The 18,929-nt window shown below is 45.1% G+C and overlaps 1 protein-coding gene across 10 annotated transcripts in view; it reads left to right on the forward strand.

The window, feature by feature from the left end:
- The window catches only part of nav2a (neuron navigator 2a), a 192,271-nt gene that overhangs the window by 168,465 nt on the left and 4,877 nt on the right, over nt 1–18,929 (forward strand). For 3 of the 10 annotated variants that reach the window (XM_047579868.1, XM_047579862.1, XM_047579864.1), the window contains 21 exons: nt 1,081–1,399; nt 1,883–2,582; nt 3,624–3,843; nt 4,969–5,255; nt 6,099–6,164; nt 6,891–6,935; nt 7,463–7,623; nt 7,988–8,170; nt 11,024–11,076; nt 12,656–12,679; nt 13,061–13,135; nt 14,607–14,690; nt 14,797–14,920; nt 15,196–15,377; nt 16,283–16,291; nt 17,364–17,536; nt 17,625–17,778; nt 17,912–18,098; nt 18,227–18,327; nt 18,410–18,505; nt 18,608–18,782. In XM_047579868.1, coding sequence (XP_047435824.1) covers nt 1,081–1,399; nt 1,883–2,582; nt 3,624–3,843; nt 4,969–5,255; nt 6,099–6,164; nt 6,891–6,935; nt 7,463–7,623; nt 7,988–8,170; nt 11,024–11,076; nt 12,656–12,679; nt 13,061–13,135; nt 14,607–14,690; nt 14,797–14,920; nt 15,196–15,377; nt 16,283–16,291; nt 17,364–17,536; nt 17,625–17,778; nt 17,912–18,098; nt 18,227–18,327; nt 18,410–18,505; nt 18,608–18,782 — 3,418 coding nt within the window. The remainder of the gene's footprint in view (nt 1–1,080; nt 1,400–1,882; nt 2,583–3,623; nt 3,844–4,968; nt 5,256–6,098; nt 6,165–6,890; nt 6,936–7,462; nt 7,624–7,987; nt 8,171–11,023; nt 11,077–12,655; nt 12,680–13,060; nt 13,136–14,606; nt 14,691–14,796; nt 14,921–15,195; nt 15,378–16,282; nt 16,292–17,363; nt 17,537–17,624; nt 17,779–17,911; nt 18,099–18,226; nt 18,328–18,409; nt 18,506–18,607; nt 18,783–18,929) is intronic. The other 7 variants (XM_047579867.1, XM_047579863.1, XM_047579870.1 and 4 more) reach the window with 5 other exon arrangements.

Genomic DNA, 18,929 nt, shown 5'->3' on the forward strand with positions numbered 1-18,929 from the left:
CATTGCAGCCACTCCAGGGCTGGCTTCAAGGCTACATACTTCTCATTTTTAATCATATGGAAACGCCAAAAGTACATTTGAAGTGTTATTTGAGGATGCAAACTGTTTTTTTAGCTACCTAGCAACTAAATTACACCCATAAATCATGTACTCTACTTAAATTTTAAGTTATATATGAAGGCAGCTTTTGCAATCAATGTGTTACAAAAGAGAACTGAAGAAATATTAAATTAATGAAGGAAAAAAAGTGTTTTAACAATGATCTTTTATACATTTGAATGATGTGACTCTTACGGCGTCTTGAAATCATTATACGCCAATTAAGAGCCACTAAAGTTCAGGAAGTTGATTGCTCAGACGATACCACTGTCACACGTACGGTATATTGTGTCTGATGTGGAGCCAGTCGTGACTTGAGTCTATTAATTCTGCAAAGGTTGAGGTGCCGAATAAAGAAAAAAGAAGAAAAAAAAAGCGTACAAAGGAGTCCTTCTCTCAGTACAGCAGTCCAACGCAGCCCACATTAATAATGTCGGCCTCATCTGTCCTCTGGCAATCACTCATTGTCTGCGCTGTATTTCTTAAGGTCTGTGAACAGAGCTGCGTTTATGTAGTGTTGTCTGGACAACCGCAGAATCAACTTAAAAGCTGTCGTCACTTTGCAAGCATCTGTAATTTAGTGCGTTAGTCAAATAAAGGCTATGGTGATCTCTAATATTATCATTTTAAATAGTAAAACCTTTTTTAGGACTTCAGGATTTGATAAAAGGTTGAACACTAAAAAGACTACTGAAGGCAAACTTACAAAATCGTACATGTTAAATGCTTTATTAAGTACTTTTACTTTATATTATTAATATAAAAACACTATTAAGACATTTTTCTCAATAAACATAGCAGTGAACTATTTACCTGACATGCTGCTCAGGTGATGGCGCTATGGATGCTGGTAGCATAAAGAAGAACCATGATGCTTGTGGCCATAAAGTGGAGTGCCTTCTACAGCCACTTGGCAACGCCTCGTAAAAAGCCGCAGTAAATCTGACCCTTTTCTGTGTGTGTACGTGTGTGTTTGCTCAGCCTGTGACAGATGCGGAGAAGCACTCGGCATCCACAGCGGTGCAGCAGGCTTGGTCAGGAGACGAGGTGAAGAGGCCAGACGGCGGGTCAGACAGCGGGGTTAGGATGGAGTCGGGCTCCAAATGGAGTCGCCGGAACCCCTCCGACATCTCCGATGAGTCTGACAAGGGCGGCTCTGGGAGGAAGACCCCCTCCGTGTCCCACACAGGCTCCTGGAGAAGGGGCATGAGCACTCAGGTGGGGGTGACGTCCCCCCGGACCAAAAGCACCAGTAGCACGGGCTCCACGGGTTCAGTCGGCCTCAAGGGCCACAGTTCAGGTAACACAGACTTTCTACAGAAATTTGTTTGTTAGATCGTCTAGTTCTATTTATCACTTAATTCCTTTTCTCCTTACTTCTTAAATGAATTCCCCGAAAACATATCAAATTACACTTTAAAGCAGTTGGATTCTTTTAGGGACTTAAGATAAAAGTTACTTCCTATGTTAAGTATTAGTGCAGCGCTCTGTGCTGTGCAGCTGGTGAACACACTTTTTCTGGGTTTTGTTACTAAAATTAGATTAGTGTTAACGGTTTGTTGCATCTGCTTCCCCAACATTTGGAACAGCGGTCCTGCTTCAACAGAAAACAGCAGTTTTCATTTAGTGGATATACAACACAGCTTAAATTCTGTAAATTTAATTTCTTTGTTGTGACTTCGGTTTGGGTTAACCCCTAACCCTTTAGTCTAGAATGAGCTGAGATGCTTCAGGACAAATGAAGTGGATGAAAAGTAACCTGGGTGTCTCTCTCTCTCTGCAGCTAAAACAGATGACGTCAAGGTGTCGGAAAAGGGACGTCTCTCTCCTCGCTCTAACGGCCTTCACCGCTCACCCTCGGACGCCGGACGCAGCAGCGGCGATGAGGCGAAAAAACAGTCACTCCCCGCCGGCCGCACTCCGACCACGCTCACGCACACCGTCTCAGACCCACACTCCCAGACGCACGCCCTCACCTCACGCACCCCAACCAGCACCTTCGGCTTCAAGAAGCAAGGGATGGTCACCATGGTAACCGCCAGCGGCGCCACCATCACCAGCGGCTCGGCCACGCTGGGAAAGATGCCGAAATCTGGAGCGCGCGGGCTGAAGTCTGGCGCGCAGGATGGAGGCTCCGCGCTGGGTCACCACGACGACGGCTTCCTCCCCCTGAGCGCCCGCTCCACGCTGCAGTACCGCAGCCTGCCGAGGCCCAGCCGCTCCGGGGCAGCGGCCCGCAACGGAAACCGCTCCTCCACCAGCAGCATCGAGGCGGCCGTGCTCTCCGTGACCTCGCACGGGAAAAACTCGGTCGGCCTGGCCAAGGCCAACGGCTCTGGAGCCCTGCTGGCCAATCAGACGGACCGGGAGAAAGGTGTCTCCGAGATTGACAACCTCAGGAGTGGGGTTGGGCTGCAGGGTGGAGGAGCAGCCACGGTGCCTCTGACGGGAAGACAGCAGGTCTCTTCACCAACGCTACGCAGGTACATACCTATAGACCATCATTTGTGTTGTCGGTAATCCTGCAGACATACTGACGGCTAACTGAGGAGCCTCTCTGAGTGGGGCCTCTCTTGTATGGGCTTGACTTTACACCCATCCAGCGCACACATAGAAGACCATTTTAAAAGGCAGTAATCATACAGTCACAGTAAATGATAACCAGCGGTGAGTAAGGATCACACGTGTGGGCTTGTTTCTCCCTCTCTCTCTCTTTCTCTCTCACACACACACACACACACACACAAACACACACAGTCTCCATGAGGTTAAATCGGGCCATTGTGAATGCAGGCCTTGAGCTGGGGCTGATCAGTTGCCAAGCCTCAGCCTTGGCAGTGTGTGTGTGTGTGGGGGGTGGGAGGGTGTGGTGCAGGGTAATGGGATCTGAGTCTTACCTCAGCGCTCTGCCCTCATTAATGTGAGGGAGTGATAACTCTTCAAAGAGACTGTTCTGCTATTATTGCCCACCGCGACTCCACTCATCACAGCCTGCCATTTAACTGTAACCCAGGATTAGCACTGAACAAGGAGAGAGTTTGTGTGTGTGTGTGTGTGTGTGCACGTGCGGTGGCTTTAAGTCGGATTTGAGTGCCGACTCTACCTTCACTGACTACAGACCTGCTACTGTATGTCTTGTGTCACGGAGAGTTGAGAGTAATACTGGAGCTTTTGTCCTGTGGGACAATGAATGGAAACACTCAAGACAGTTTAACACTCTGAACCCAAGCAGCCTTGAATTTCAGAGTTCTTATAGCATGAGTCTTAGTGACTATGTAGAACATTTTCCTTCCCTTTATCTCAAAGCCAGTACATGATGGCAGCGCGCATCTTAATTAAAAGGGGCGAGGCAACAACAAACAACTCCTTTTTAATGTTGTTGATCTCTTTCTGTGGAGATTATTCCTCTGTTATTGGCTATTATGATTTATGATGATGTCGGGACAATGTGGCGCGTCCTTTATTCCTCTCTGCTGAGCACTTCTGCCCCAGTTAACCTCTTTTTTTCCCCCCACTTACCTCAGGTTATTCGGTGGCAAGCCCAGTAAACAGGCTCCGGTCACTACGGCTGAAAACATGAAGAACTCCACTGTGATCTCCAACCCCCACGCTACCATGAACCACGTGGCCACGGTGCTGGAGTCCCCCGACGGAGGGCTGGGAGCCGGGGACAGCGAGACCAGCAGCCCCATGTATGGAGGCAGAGCGCTGGGCTCGGGGACGGGGACGATGGGCAGCGAGCAGGTGAGTCAATAAAGAAGAGAGCTTCAGTGAGCTAACTCGATCACAATCGCCTGGATGATCATTGCTCCATTATTCTCCATGGAAACCCTTCATTAATTACACCGTTACATTATAACGAGTGACATCGCTGTAGTAGCCAACGTTTTTGTTTATTCTCATATCCCACAAATCTGTTTTGTATTTCTTGAAGTAGCCTGGTTTATTTTTTACTGTGTTTTGGGAGCAGTCACTTATTCGATGGTTATTTTGAGCTGTAACCATTCTGCAACTGCCCACCGCTCACCAGTTACCGTGGAAACGGAGAAAGCATGTTGTTTTTTTGGAGCTTATTTTTGGAGTTGCATTTGGATTAGTCTGACCGTGTTCATTCCAGCAACTAATGAAGGGATTGTAGTGACATTTTGAACAGACATTAATTTGTACATTTTGTGATGCCCTGACTTCATGTCCCATCCAGAATATTCTTTAAGATGGTAACACTTGGTACTGCATGTGAAAGTCGGCCTTCACTTTGAGCTCACAGTTTGCGGTCAGTTGCCGCTCTCCTCCTTGCAGCCGTCAAACCAGCCAGTCAGGTTTTAAATTGTTATGCTCCAAACGTATGTATTTGTAAGCACGTGGGCGAAGGTTTTCACAGAGGCTTTGGTACGAACACAAGGAGGATTTAGATCACACCTTCCTAATGTCACAATTACGGCGTATTCTTTGAAGAAAAAAAAAATATAAAGGGCATGTAGGCAGTTGTTTGACTGACTGTAAAGCTACACACTGCCACGGAGCAGAGAAGAGTGAGCATGCTCAGTCATGACCTCTCCATCGTGTTCTCACATGATTCATAAGGTGTTATCAGACTAGCTATGAATCATGACGTGACACATATGGGATTGTTTTTTAAAGTAGCAGTTGTGTCTTTACAAACTGTAGACTTAAGTTCAAATCTCTTAATATCCAGTTAACTTGAACCTCAAACAAATGTGAAGCGCATACAGTTTCTACATTTATCAGGGCTGCAACCAATGGATGTTTTCACGGCACACACAGCGACTGAGCCTTTGGAAACAAATGAGTTACTTCAGGAGTACTGATGGGTTGACTTTTCATTTCAAAACCTTCGTCCGTCCACAGGCCTCCAGCCCTGGTTCGGTCTACTCCTCCACCGGCCCCTCTAACAGCCTGACGTGGGGAACCACCTTCAGCGGCTCCTCCGTGCCGAGCCGGGAGGGCACGCTGGGCGGGCACGGCGGGACGGGCAGCATGGGCTTCCCTTCTGTCAGCAGCATGCACACCAGCAGCGAGTCCATCGACATGAGCCTGGGCAGCGCCGGAGGAGGGGTCAACCACGGGACCCACAGGGAGGACACCCTGTCCGCCCTGGGACGCACCGGCAGCGTCAAGACCGGCATGTCAGAGAGGTGAGGGGTCTTGAGGATCGTTTTCTGTTCATAATTCCATAAATGTAGAGTCTGGTAATAAATGTGACTTTAAAGATGTCATGGTAATATTGCACTGGTTTGGGTTTAATCTTTGTAGTTTCAGCTATGATTCCTATGACTTCTACTGAGTTTCTACTGAATGAATGAAGATTAAAGAATGAAATGTTACATGAGCTTACAGTAACCACCTTAAGCTACTAGTCGTCATAAAATACCAAGTTAAACTGCAGCAGCAGAACCCAGAAAGTTACAATTTTCATATATAAAAGACTGAATTTTCAGTTTATTCTTTCAGAACTTACAAGGTGCTGTTTTAATACTTAATCACTGTTCAAGGGTAAATATTGTCTAGTTGTCCTAAATTCAACATTTGAAGATGACATACTTTGCAGGGCTTTTGTTTCTAATTGTATTTTATTAAATTAACTTGAACAAATCCAGAGCTGAGATGGTGTAAAGAACGTCCTTCTTGGTGAGGTTATCACTTTGTTGCTTGTTGTCCTGCCTGCACTCCAGTCGAGGAACAAAGTCCCATGGTGTCGTGGGCTGATTATGCAGTAATTGTGGTCATTGTAGCAGATTCCATCCTGGCATGCTGACTGTGTAATGTGACAGGAATGTCTCGGGGGGGAACTTAACAGCATCTGGTGTCGAAAGCTTTGAGGCTACGACGTCACCCTCCTCGCTGGGTGTCCTCATTAGCTTCAGCGCTGAAGAGTCTCGCAGCTGATTTCTGTTCTGAAGGATCTCTTCGTCTACTTTACCCTCTAAATTTTTCTTTCTCTGTGTCTGTTGTGCGTTCTCCTTCCTGTCTTCCTTCAGTCCCCTCTCCTCCCCATCCGCTAGCCCTTTATTCAGCCGAAACACGCTGCCTCGGAAGCAGGACAGGTAAATGTACCTGTGTGCGCTGTTAGGTTTCTGGTGGAGCAGCTGTGGAGGTTCCTAGTAAACCACCACCAGCTGTCACACAGAGAGCACCACATCGAAACCCTCAAGAGAGTCTCTTTGTGTGGTAGTCTGTTGCATTTCCTGGTTCTCGTGTAAAGCGTGTCGCTCTGTGTGGTAGTTTGTGGTTATTTTTAGGACCTCTAGCTCATGTTTGAATGGAAACGTCTGGGTAAGTGAATGGGTGTACGTGCAAGGTGTGTGTGTGTGTGTGTGTGTGTGTGTGTGTGGATGCTGGCAGCTTCAGTGTTTTCGTTCTGTGGTGAGCCCACTCCGTAATGACTATTCATATGCTGCCACCTTGTGTTTGAATCCTGTTACTAGCACCAGTATAGGATGTGTATGTTTCATTTTCTAATGCAAAAATTACTTTTTCCTACAAATAAAAATAAAGATGTCAGCCTGTACCACAAGACAAATAAAAGATGCAAGAATATTCTGTATTCACATGCAATATTCTTAATTCTATCTTTTATTTTAGCACAGAAACAATTATTTCTAAGCTCAGAAAAAGAACAAAAATGTATTATAGACGTACAATTGGCTGGTAAAACAGCTTTGAAGGTTAGAGTTATATTGGGTTGTTTTTTTTTTTTCAAATGCAGCCACATGTTTCCTTGCCTCCTGCCTTCCTTTGTTTTCCTCTTCTGAAGTGTTTCTCTCCCACAGCGGGCCACACTGTGGTAGAAACACTCTGCCAAAGAAGGGACTCAGGTACTGAATTCACTCCCCCGCTGGGCATATGTTGAGCTTTTGCACACTGATTCGCCGACTTGTCTCTTGTCCTCCTTTTGTTTTCCTGCGTCCATATTCACTCTTCAAGGCTTTTTAAGTACTTTCAAAGTTTACGTTTGGCACATGTGTTGTTGTGTTGTGCTTCTGTGGAGAGGTATGTCACTGTCTCTGTGCCGAGCGATCACTGTGGTTATGCTGCGGCTGGGTTTGATGTCGGGGGTCGAATTTTCTTTGGCTTCTTCTCTGCTTTTTTTTTTCTTCTTTCACCTGTTTCTGTTGCTCACAGCTGAAAATCAGTTCATGTTTGCTGACTGTTGTAATGTTTTGTTGCAGCATTTGATTCATCCAGTGTTAAATCCCAGCTTCTATCTGACGGCTAAAAAAAAAATAAATCCACCATACTGATTGTGAAAAAAAAAAAAAATCTCAATCCAGATCGATCTGTGCAGCACCTTCCTGTTTCGCGTCTTCTCCCCCACTCTGACATTTCCTTTGACTTCCTGCAGGTATGGCCCGTCGCCGCAGCTGCGGAGCCATGAGGAGGCCCGTGACTGGCTGCGCTCGCACTCCACCAGCGGGCTGCAGGACTCGGCCAGCAACTCCCCGTTCTCCCCCGGCTCCAGCCTCACGTCGCCATCCGGCACTCGCTTCAATTTCGCACAGCTCGGTACGCCACACACCACCAGCACCCCACTTTATTTGTTTATTTATTTTTACCTGAGGTTTATTTATAGACTGAGAAAGGGTTGAGTTTAAGATTTCAAGCTAAGGGTAGTTCCAAAATAGCTGAAAATATAAGAGATGGAAGGTATAAAGATACACTTATAACTCTGATTATTCTCAATTACTGTCAAACATTATCAGATTTCAGCCTTTTAAATGTGAGGAGCTGCTACTTTTTCTGTAATTTTTATGTCTTTGGGTTTTAGTCATACAAAAAGAGCAGTCTGAAGATTTTCCTTTAGGCTTTGTGACATTGCAGTGGCCACATGATCCTTATGTCATGCCATATATCGTATCATTCTTAACAGCATCGAGCCCAACCTCAGCAGCTCAGATCAACATGGCGAGCCTGCGCAACAACAGCCTGAGCAATCAGGACGCCCCGTTTGACCCTTGCGGCGACAACCGACTTAGGAACTCGTGCATGTCGCTCGACGAGAAGACGCGCACCATGAGCCGATCAGGATCCTTCAGGGACGGCTTCGAAGAAGGTAAGATGAGACAAGAGGGAGATATTCTGTGTCTCTGTGTGAGTCCCGGCCATGTGTTCCTCAGATATATGACAAAATGTTTAACAAAACCCTTTTCGAGACGCGCATGCCTCCGTCGGTGTAAGCCTCCACCGTCCTCATTTCACATCCTCATGCCAAAAGAATTATTATTCCATTTGCTTAGAGAACATTAGGGCGGATTACAACCGCGCCTCTTCATCCCCTTCAGAAATCCATAATCAGCTTTGTTTCAGCTTTGTTTCTTTCATAAGCTTGTTTATTGGGTAAAAGTACCCAGCGGTGCTTTTCCCACCAGCATGCAGACTCCATGCACAGGAGTCTCCACAGCCCCTAGAGTAAACCACAATGTAAACAGTTAACCGCAGCGTAATGCAGCCACAAGTCATGTTTGCAAGTGCGCAGCCTTTTCATGATGACAAAAAACTGTTTCCGTCTCCATTTATCTGCGTAACCAACCGGTTTATCCAAAAAGTTGAAGCAAGGTCAATCAGGGGAACGTAGCTGATCAGTGTGAATCAACCCCGAGGCCGGTTCTGACCTGCACAGTGAAAGAAATACAGAGGAAAAGGGGGCCGGAGTCAAACAACCAAACGATGGAGATCAATTCCAGTGACACTGAAACTGGTTTTGAAAACTCACCTGAGGGAAAACATCTGCGTATATGTTCTTTAGAAAAACCTGGTAAATCTAGATTCCAGCTTGAATGAGTTCAACCTCTGAAAAAAGTCCTCGACCCGACCAGGTGTTGACAGGATTCTGTACCTCGCCTTTCGGCATATCTTGACGTCTTCAGGATAAAAGCCTGTTTTCATCGCGGGTTTAAAACCATTGGAAATGAAGAAGTTGTTCAAAAATGTCCAATTATGTCTTTTTTTCTAAGAACGACCAAATATAAAATATAGAACTGCACAAAATCATTTTGTTGCTTACCTTGAGTGAGCAGTAAGAGTAATTTGTTAAACATAAACGCGCCTCTTTGTCATTACATTTATCCAGATGTAACTTTGATTTACTAGTTTCATTTGATGCTGTTGAAGCAAACATCAGTGACAGGCCAAAGACGGCATGTATTATATAATGATGCAAATGAAAGTGGTTGCCTTAGAGAATAAAGCAGCTGTCAGTCATGTATTGTACGGCCTACTTTAAAATATGTACGCCTCAAGCACATGCCTGTTCAACTTGGCTTGCTAATCTTTTATAGAAATGTTAAAACAGCACACACCAAATGTACACACTTATTATTATTACACCCCCACCCTCTCAAAACACATCGTTTTTTTTTTCCCAAGCTCCATGTTTCCCTTTCAGCGGAGGCGGTAATTACAGGGATCACAGTGAGAGGTGTGAGAGAGACATGGTGACATTCAACTTTCTCTGCCTCGCGCTCTCTCTTTGCGTGTGTGCGTAGGTCGGTGAGGACATGCAGTACGTGTCTGTGTGTGTGATACTGAAGTGTAGAGTTACCCCACCGACGTGTGAGTGACAGGACAAAAGTCACATCATCCACCTAACACTTTGTCGGACCTGTCCATTTTAAGAGCAACAACACTATACACCGTCACCCCGTCCCCTCCCCCCAAAACTGCTCCTTTTTTTTTTTTTCTTTATGTATCCTCACCTTCTTCTTTAAGCTGCAGAAGCCACGTTGGCTCTTTTCCAAGAAATGCCTTGTTTGAAACGTGAAAAGCTAGAAAATAGTAAAATCAGGTCATGATATCTTGCAAGAAGAACAAGTTAAAGTGATCCTTTAAATAATTTGGCTGTACTTTGATTTTAATGCACCTAATTTTAACTTTCTTATAAACTAAACTGCCCACATTTGTTTTGTCTCTTAAATTGCAGAAAATAGTGAAAAATGCCTACCAATTATGTCGACTAACAATTAAAAATTTAACATTTTCTGTCTATTAATAAATTCATATTGAATATAAATAAGAAGGAGACGTTGGAAGAAGGGGATGTTTGGATTTTTTTCTTGAACGATTAAAGTAAAAAAACAAAATTATGATCAGAAAACAGTTGGCACAGAATAAAAACGGCTTCAATCAAATGCTTTTTTAACAGACATTAGTTTTCAGATCACTATATCCAAGGTTTCACAACTAAAAAACAGAATAATTCACCAGGATCTACACACTCTCTAAAAATATAGCCACAGCTGAGAAGAAGGAAAACTTTAGTTCGGCATGATATTAATACCATAAAAGACTAATTTGACTTCAAGGATGAGTACATGTTCAACAATCTTATCTCATATGGCCTACGCAAACTGATTGCTGAGACCTAAACCAGACAGCCATGAATGTAAATATTCCCCCTTTCATGTGGCTCCCAGCACACCTCACCGTCTAGACCCAGTTAAGATAAAAAATGAGTCCTCTGTAAACTGTAAGCGTCTGCTCTTTTTGAGGTTAATGAATGAACGAATGAGTGAGTGAATGTGCCGGGATCTGCGGTCGATGACATCACGCTGCTGATCCTTTCTGATCTGCTCCCAGGAAGGAAACAGTGCAGGCGTTGTTTCCCTTCCTCTGATGTGCGATTAGTGGCTGAGTCATTAGCAGAGTAATTCCTGGGCTGTTATTAGTTGCGCCACAGTCGGTCTGTAATGTGCAGGAGTTTTATCTTTACGAGCGTAGCGCTGAAGTCATTAAGCGCGGGAGGGGAGGTGGCCGGCCGAGTGGGACAGCGCTGGGGGTGGGCAGGGTCAGAGAGGAGCGTGTGGTTTTGTGAAGGCGCGGTGTGGGAGGTCTGTTGATAATCAGGGTAACGTGTGCGCAGATGTACTTTCTAATCCCCGCTCTCTGCTTGTGCTTTTTGTTCCTTCAGTTCACGGATCGTCCCTGTCCCTGGTCTCCAGCACTTCTTCCATTTACTCCACGGTGAGTTCACGAAAAGACTTTGAATCCACTCATCCACTAGAGAGCAAAGTTTATATATTTACCTGGAAATATAGTCCCACGTAGGACCTATCGTCCCTGCCACACACCTCCACTAATCAAAGCTTCAGCTTCAACCAGGATCTTTCATGCATAGCATTCCCTTATCTCCATCTTTATTTTATACTAAAAGTAAAACTAACCCATTAAAATGTCCATTAAAACAGACCAATATCAGTACTGGCTTATTCCAGCATATTGCAGTATGTATACATGACTCCACTGAAAGTATAAAATTATTATTTCACATTTGTTGTGAAGAGAAAATGATCTCTCTGCAGTCACACGGGCAAACTCAGATCAGCCCATATACATACGTTGTAGCCAATCAGATCCCAGTGTGTCACGGTGAGGCTCCTCCTCCCTCTGGGCTGGTTTGCTCACCTGGGCAGGTGTAGCAGAGAAACTCTCAGACAGCGGCTGCTGCTTTGAGGTTTGAAGTCAGAGCAGGGAGAGTGGAGACAAGATGATGGCGACTTTATCCCTGACGGGCACCGTCACATCCTGGCAGCAAACGGTAGGCTTGAGAAGGAGCAGGACTATAGAGTGTGTGGGAATTAAAATACATGTATTATGTGTAATTGTACAGAACAGACGTTGTCACACTTTGTGTGCTTGTAAAATATAACTTAAGGGTGACATGTCTGATTAGTGACTTTTTTTTTTATTTATGGCGTAAAAACACTGGGTTTACATCGGAGTGAGACGTCTGCGTTTTGTCTTTGTTTGTGTAGCTAGGATCAGCTGGCCGTGTTGTGACTGGCAGACCTGTTTGGGTCGTGTAGTAGAGCATGTGATGCCACAGAATAGATGTGCTACACACACAAGACACACATTGGGCTGTTAAAACACGTTGTAGTGATTAGTAGCTGGTAGGTGGGAAGATGTTCTGCTCTGCTTCTTCTGCCCGTCCACTGATCCATCAAAGCTGCACAGGCCTCTACAGTTATCACTGTACAACAAGGTGTTTAATTAGCATTGTCCTCTCATTTTCATAGAGTAACGCGGCATTCGTCATCTTCTTCCTGGCATCGGCTGTTTCCATCAATCTATAAATATGACATATTTCCAGTTTGAGTTTCAGTGTCCACTACAGCCTGCGTACATGTAAATGTGGGTGTTGCGTGTTCCTCTGTTTTGGTGTGCAGCAGCAGCAGCACCCGGGGCGTGTTGTGTTGTGTTCGTGCAAGAGTCTGTTTTGCGTGCTCTCGCTCCGTATGCATTTTCCTACCTGTCTTTTCCTGCTATTGTTCTGCGCACAGCCTGTGAAGACAATGAGGCACTCTCTCGCGCGCACACACACACACACAGACACACACAGACATCTCAGCGAAATGCCTTCAGGAGGGATATCTCTTGTTTTCCAGACATATTACACCAGACGAAATCCTCCACAGTTTACAAAGCTTGTCTCCGCGGAGCCGACGACTCGAACGTGAGGAAGGGGATTTAGCTTTGCGTTTGAGAATTAATTCAGTATGTCGCCTAATGATTTTCTCTTCTTCTGGTGTTTGTTTTACAGAACGAGGAGAAGTCCCAGTCAGAGGTAAGCATCAGCCCGCCCACTGCTCTTCTCCCCTCTTTAATTTTCTGTGCTCAGTGACTGGACTTGTTGGAACACGGGGGCGTTTTCGCAGTTATATCTGGTTACACATGTAACTGTATTGTGGCTGAGCCTGTAACAGGCTCTTGTTCCCTCTGTGAACACCTGTGTACACCTGTATGTGCTCTTTTATGAATTAGCCGTGATTCGTCTCTTAACCCCAAACGTATCAGAGCTCCAATCTCGGAGCCTCAGTCGTTACAGTGTGTTCTTCATGATGTGTGCATTGCATGCTTTTATGGAGCAGGTATGTTTGCTTTTGTCTGGGTGTTTTTTGATGTCAAGGTCTCTAAAAAAAAAAAAAAAATGTTTTTACGTACACAGATTCGCAAGCTTCGCCGGGAGCTGGACGCCTCCCAGGAGAAGGTTTCTGCCCTGACGACGCAGCTGAGTGCCAACGTAAGCGAACAACGCAACACTTCTGAGGACATGTGGCCATGTGGCCCACTAATTTGGGCATTGAAAAACTCAACATTATGCAAATATATGCTACTGTATATGAGGCTTGCGTTGAGGCAGGTATCGCACAGAAAATAGATTCAAGAAATTAAATTAAAGATGAAGAAGGAAAGAAAAGTGATGAATCAATGCAAGTTTAAGTTTACAACTGATAAACTCATCTTTGAGAGAAGTGCATGCTCTACTTATAATGTAAATGTGAAAAAAAATAATAATTATCGTCTAAAATAATTTTGCAAATTATTCTTAATCAATCAACCATGACCTGAGGCTGACTGGCGTTTTTCAAAAGACAGACGATGTTAAAAACCTGGCTGTCAACTCCCAGTCACGCACCCAAACACAAGCAAGAACTCCCTAATACTGAGCAGGTAGCTCTTAACTCTCAGAAGGTATAATTTTGCAACTGGCAGAACCATCAGAAAATCTCTTTAAGCATCTCTAGACACGATCCTTTCTGCCAGCCTTTCTTCGGGATTGCGCAAGTCTCGCCACGCACCGCTTGTAACCCGCTGCCTGAGCCAACGAACGCTGGCGCTTTCACTGCGGATCAGAGATATGAGAAGGAAGGCAGAGGTGTTAGATTACTGCAGGGAGTCAAGTCTCAGCACACTGCTGACGGACTGTCCCAGATGTGGACCGGAGATTTAAAGCGAAATGACGCCTGGCTACAAGGTGTGTTGAAAGAATAACACGCAGAGTCTGGGGAGTCGGGGGGGGTGGGATTGCTTTGTTCAAATATTTGATTACAAGCCACACACAAAAAAAAAAAGAAAAAAAAAGATGATGACTTATCTGAGCACACCCTGGCCCCCGAGGCCGAGGAGCTCAGTGTTTTTTTGCTGCAAAAAGTCTCCGCTTGAATCACACATCAGTCGACATCTGACTCAGCTCTCACACGCACATCCGCAGGTATCCACAGATCGTTTCTATTCACATTATTAAATAGTGAAAGGTGGCAGCGCTTTTAAGATCTGCCGCTTCAGATTTGATAGGTCAGTTACCACTATATGGACTCTTATTTTAGCCAAACCCCTCTCAAAGTGAAGGCAAATCAGGTTTACTTGAACATCTTGGACTGGCTTTGTCCTTGAATAATTGAATTTTTAGTTTGAGAGTTGAGAAGGGGTTTTCTGTTTTAGCCTCAGGGTTGAATCAGTTTTATCAGCAGTTCTCAGATTATCTCATCCAGCTGCTCACGTGGACACATTATCTTCAAGAGGTTTCTAAGAGTGAGGCCATCGGAGTCGTTCATGTTTTTGTTCTTCAGATCCTTTCAGCAACAGATACCTGATAAAGTTGCAGGATTTGACTGACATCTGGTGGACGGAGATTTCTTGAACATTTTGATTTGAATCTCACTCGGAAATTTGTTGTTTCTGTTGCCGTAACTTGATTGTTTCTCCCGCAGGCTCACCTGGTGGCTGCATTTGAACAGAGTCTGGGCAACATGACCATCAGGCTGAAGAGTCTCACCTTGACGGCAGAGCAGAAGGTAAAAACTGATCCTCTTCTTTTCCAACAGACTAGCTAAACCCCCTTTTCAAAGTCTCTGCAGATGATGTGTTGGTTTGAGCCTCTCGTCATGTTTACCTGTTTAGGACTCCGAGCTGAATGAGCTGAGAAAGACCATCGAGCTACTGAAGAAGCAGAACGCTGTCGCTCAGGCTGCCATTAATGGAGTCATCAACACACCGGAGCTGGCACCTAAAGGGGACCGGACAGGTACTGTTGTGAATACTTTATAAATAGTAATTTAACAGCATTTTAGAAATGGGCTATACTGTGGAAATGCTAAAAAAAAATATACGGCTGCAAACCAGCTACAACTTTAAACTCTGCCGGGGTTAAAGCAGTTCATTATGTTGTTTTTTTTTTGTTGTTGTTGTTGTTGAGTATAAATACGAACAGCTTTTCAAAGCAGATCTTTATCATTATGATGGCCAGATGATAATGATGAATACCTGGCACATGACTCTCCGTGTCCCGTGCCTCCTCAGGCGGCAGCAATGGCAGCCCACAACAACAACATCAGCAACAGAATCCGCAGCCAGACCTGCGGATCAGGAGGCAGCACTCGTCCGACAGCGTCAGCAGCGTCGCCAGCGCAACCAGCCACTCCAGTGTGGGCTCCAACCTGGACTCTGACGCGAAAAACAAGAAGAAGAACAAGAAGAACTGGGTAAGATGCTGCCCTTTGTATCCAAAGACCGGTGATTTCTGTGATAAGTTACCAACGAGCAGACACACAGAAATATTGGCGGTTTGTCGTGTTTGTCTTCATTTTCACGTGCGTTGGTGTTTTTGGTTTCTCTCCTTCAGCCATCTTTCACTGGGGAAAAGGTGAATACTTTTATTTTTAGAGATTCAGTTTGTTGGAAGATGTTTTGTGATTTGCAGATGGAAGAACATTGCATAGTTGGGTTAAAAGTGGGATAATTGTCCCTAATGTTAGCTTTTAGGTGTTTTTACTATTGGTTATATAATAAAATATCTTACATACAACTTAACAGATGCTAATTTTTCCTTTGTGTCGTTGGAAGACTTTTTTGTGCACCGGAGGACAAATCAGAGATGATGACGTACGCAAGTTTTTTTTTTTTTCTCCACCTTCCTTTAGGCTGTTATATCTCATAAGCCAGATATCCCAAAGCCAGCGTTGAGGAAGAGCTGTGTGGTGCTTTGTTAAAGACTTGTGTAGTGTTTCCTGCTTTAGGTGACTGTAATAATAAACGATCCTCCTTTTGTATGTGTGTGGATGTGCTTCCAGCTGTCAGTGTTTGAGTAGATGAGACCCCACATGCTCCGCGCAGGTGCTGCTCTCGCGGCGTGTGTAATTCGAAGTGTATAAGGGCTGCGTGTGCGTGTGAAAGTATATAATGGATCATGAAAGGGTCTTCGTTTCATGGTGGTTGTGATGTAGATTTAGCCGGCAGCTGCCTGGGAGTCAAATAAAATCCTCTCCGGTCTCGTAGGGGTTTGTAGTTTAATCTCTGTCCTCCCATAACACATTAACGTACACCCGAACCCATATGAACATGTGCTGTTTTGTCTCTCTGTCTTCCTTTGCTTCGCTTCATGTGGCAGGTCTATGAGGTAAGACTGGTACGCTGTGTGAAATAAAACCAAAGCAGCCTAACCCTTGCACCTCTGCATTTATAGGTTACTAATCTCAGTCCTGTTCTTCCTCTCCTACCGTCTTTTGCTGCCACCGTGCTACCTTTCCTCTCCTCTCCAAAGCTTCTCCCTGAAAACTGCTCTTATGACTCTTGAGCTCGCTCTTGTGCACACAGATCGACCTGAAAATTCTGCCAGTAGAAGAGTATTAGTGCAGGAGGTTGCGTCTTCTCTCAAAATTATCTGAAAACTTTTAGGAAATGAGTAATGAAAATAATTACCGTGATCTGTTCTATTCAACGACCAAAATTTGTGCAATAATAATAAGACTGTAAAGTGTTTTCCACTGACTTTCCTCTTTAACCTCCTGAGACCCTGCATCCTCATATGGGGACGTTAAGTTTTAGGTTTTATTGCAGCTTATTCTGCTTCATTTAAACCCGTTGTCCTCATTAGTGGACACTTTAGTCTGCCATCCAGTGGTAGCCAAGGTTCAAACTTATTTATTTATGCTTATTAATGGTTTTAGTTTGATATTATGTGCACAAATTAGCACATCTTTTGCTAATTAGCAAGTACTTTATTGTTTGCAATTCTGTCATTACAGAGCCATGTTCAGGTATTTCAGTAAACGGTTTTATATTTCGTCACACATTGGTGACTTGTTTATAATACAAATAATGGAATAATCCCAGTGTCCACATATGAGGACACTGGGGTCTCAGGAGGTTAAACCCAACCAATAACTCAGTATATATTATATAATATTAAAATGAATGACAACATGTAAATCAGTAGCTGCACAACCCCAACATATTGCATTTGTGTGTGTTTAGAGCCGTAGCGCTGTCAGTCATAAGAGTCAACCCATAAGTCCTTTTCTCCTTTTCTTCCTGTGACTCACTTGCACTTTTTCACAGCTGTTTTCCGCCACTTTCCCGACACACTCCTCCTCTCCTCTTCTCCCTTACGGCCATTTTTTTGACTGTAGGAACCCCACCTGTTCACCATCTATGTCGTTTCTGTTTTTTTTTTCATTATTATGCTGCAGCTGCGGAGCTCCTTCAAACAAGCTTTCAGCAAGAAGAAATCTCCCAAGTCTGCTTCTTCCCACTCCGACATTGAGGAGATGACGGACTCGTCACTGCCATCCTCCCCCAAGCTGCCTCACAACGGCACCTCAGCCTCCAGCCACATGCTCAGGAACACACATTCCAACACGCTGTATGTGCAGCCCACTCAAAATCCGCATGGGTCGTTCATCCACTGCAATAAGGGGAACTCAGCTCAAAATACACAATTCTCTGTGCAGGCTGTCGGAGTGTCTGGACAGCGAGGCCGAGACGGTGATGCAGCTGCGGAGTGAGCTCAGGGAGAAGGAGATGAAACTGACCGACATCCGCCTGGAAGCTCTCAGCTCGGCTCATCAGCTGGACCAGCTCCGTGAGGCCATGAACCGCATGCAGGTCTGCACATGTATATTATACATATAAAAAAAAGCTGTACTGTTTCCTGAAATAAGTTCAGGATTTAAGGGCTTTTTATATTTGGAATAATTTGGAATAACATCTTATTTTTCTTGCCTGTGTTCATTTGTAGGTGGAGATTGAGAAGCTGAAGGCAGAGAATGACCGTCTGAAGGTGGAAAATCAGGGCAGCAAGACGGGCTCTCAAGTCTCCATCTCGTCCTCTCCTCCCGCCCACACGCAAACCCAGAACCCAGGGCCTGGTCCGGGGCTTTCCCAGCACAGCCTCAACCTCACCACCAGCGAGTCCACCAGCCTGGGTAAGACATACAGGACATGTTTTTTTCAGTTGGTTTAGAGGTTACAATTTTCTGAAGAGATTTAGTCACTGGCAATGGAGAAATTATGAAGAAATGAAAAAAAAATCTTTCCTCTGCCTCCCTTTCAGACATGTTGCTGGACGACACCGGTGGAGAGGGAGGGATGAGGAAGGAGGGCCGACACGTTAAGGTCGTCGTCAGCCTGGACGAGGACAGCAAATGGGGAGAGGTGAGGCAAAATGACAATGATCATTAATGTAGCTGTTGCTTCACCGATAGTATCTGAAAGCAGCTTCTTTTTTCAATCACAGGAGAGCCGGACGCGCCATTTTCTGATCGGTTGCATCGGTGTGAGCGGTAAAACCAAATGGGACGTCCTGGACGGAGTAGTACGGCGCCTTTTCAAGGTAAACATAAACAGCGGAACGAATCGCCAGTGACGTCTCTTTCATCAAAAACATTCTCGCACAAAGGCGTGATTCACTAAACACGAGCTTCGTCTCTGACAGGAGTACATCACCCATGTGGACCCTGTGAGCCAGCTGGGCCTGAGCTCGGACAGCGTTCAGGGTTACAACATCGGAGAGGTCCATCGTCCCAGTGGCGTCAGCGCGGCCCACACGCCAGAGCTGCTGCCCTGCGGCTACCTGGTGGGAGACAACACCATCAACATCCAGCTCAAAGGTAACAAAGAATCAGCACATCAACAATGACATTATACCCAGTTCCACCAGTCATATTCACAGGATTTGCCATGTTTAGGTCACGATAAATAAATATTGTAGTCATCCTCTTATGCCCATGTTTCTCACCGACCTGTGCGTTTGTCCA

This window comes from Mugil cephalus, chromosome 3, assembly GCF_022458985.1.
Source record: "Mugil cephalus isolate CIBA_MC_2020 chromosome 3, CIBA_Mcephalus_1.1, whole genome shotgun sequence".
NCBI lineage: Eukaryota > Metazoa > Chordata > Actinopteri > Mugiliformes > Mugilidae > Mugil > Mugil cephalus.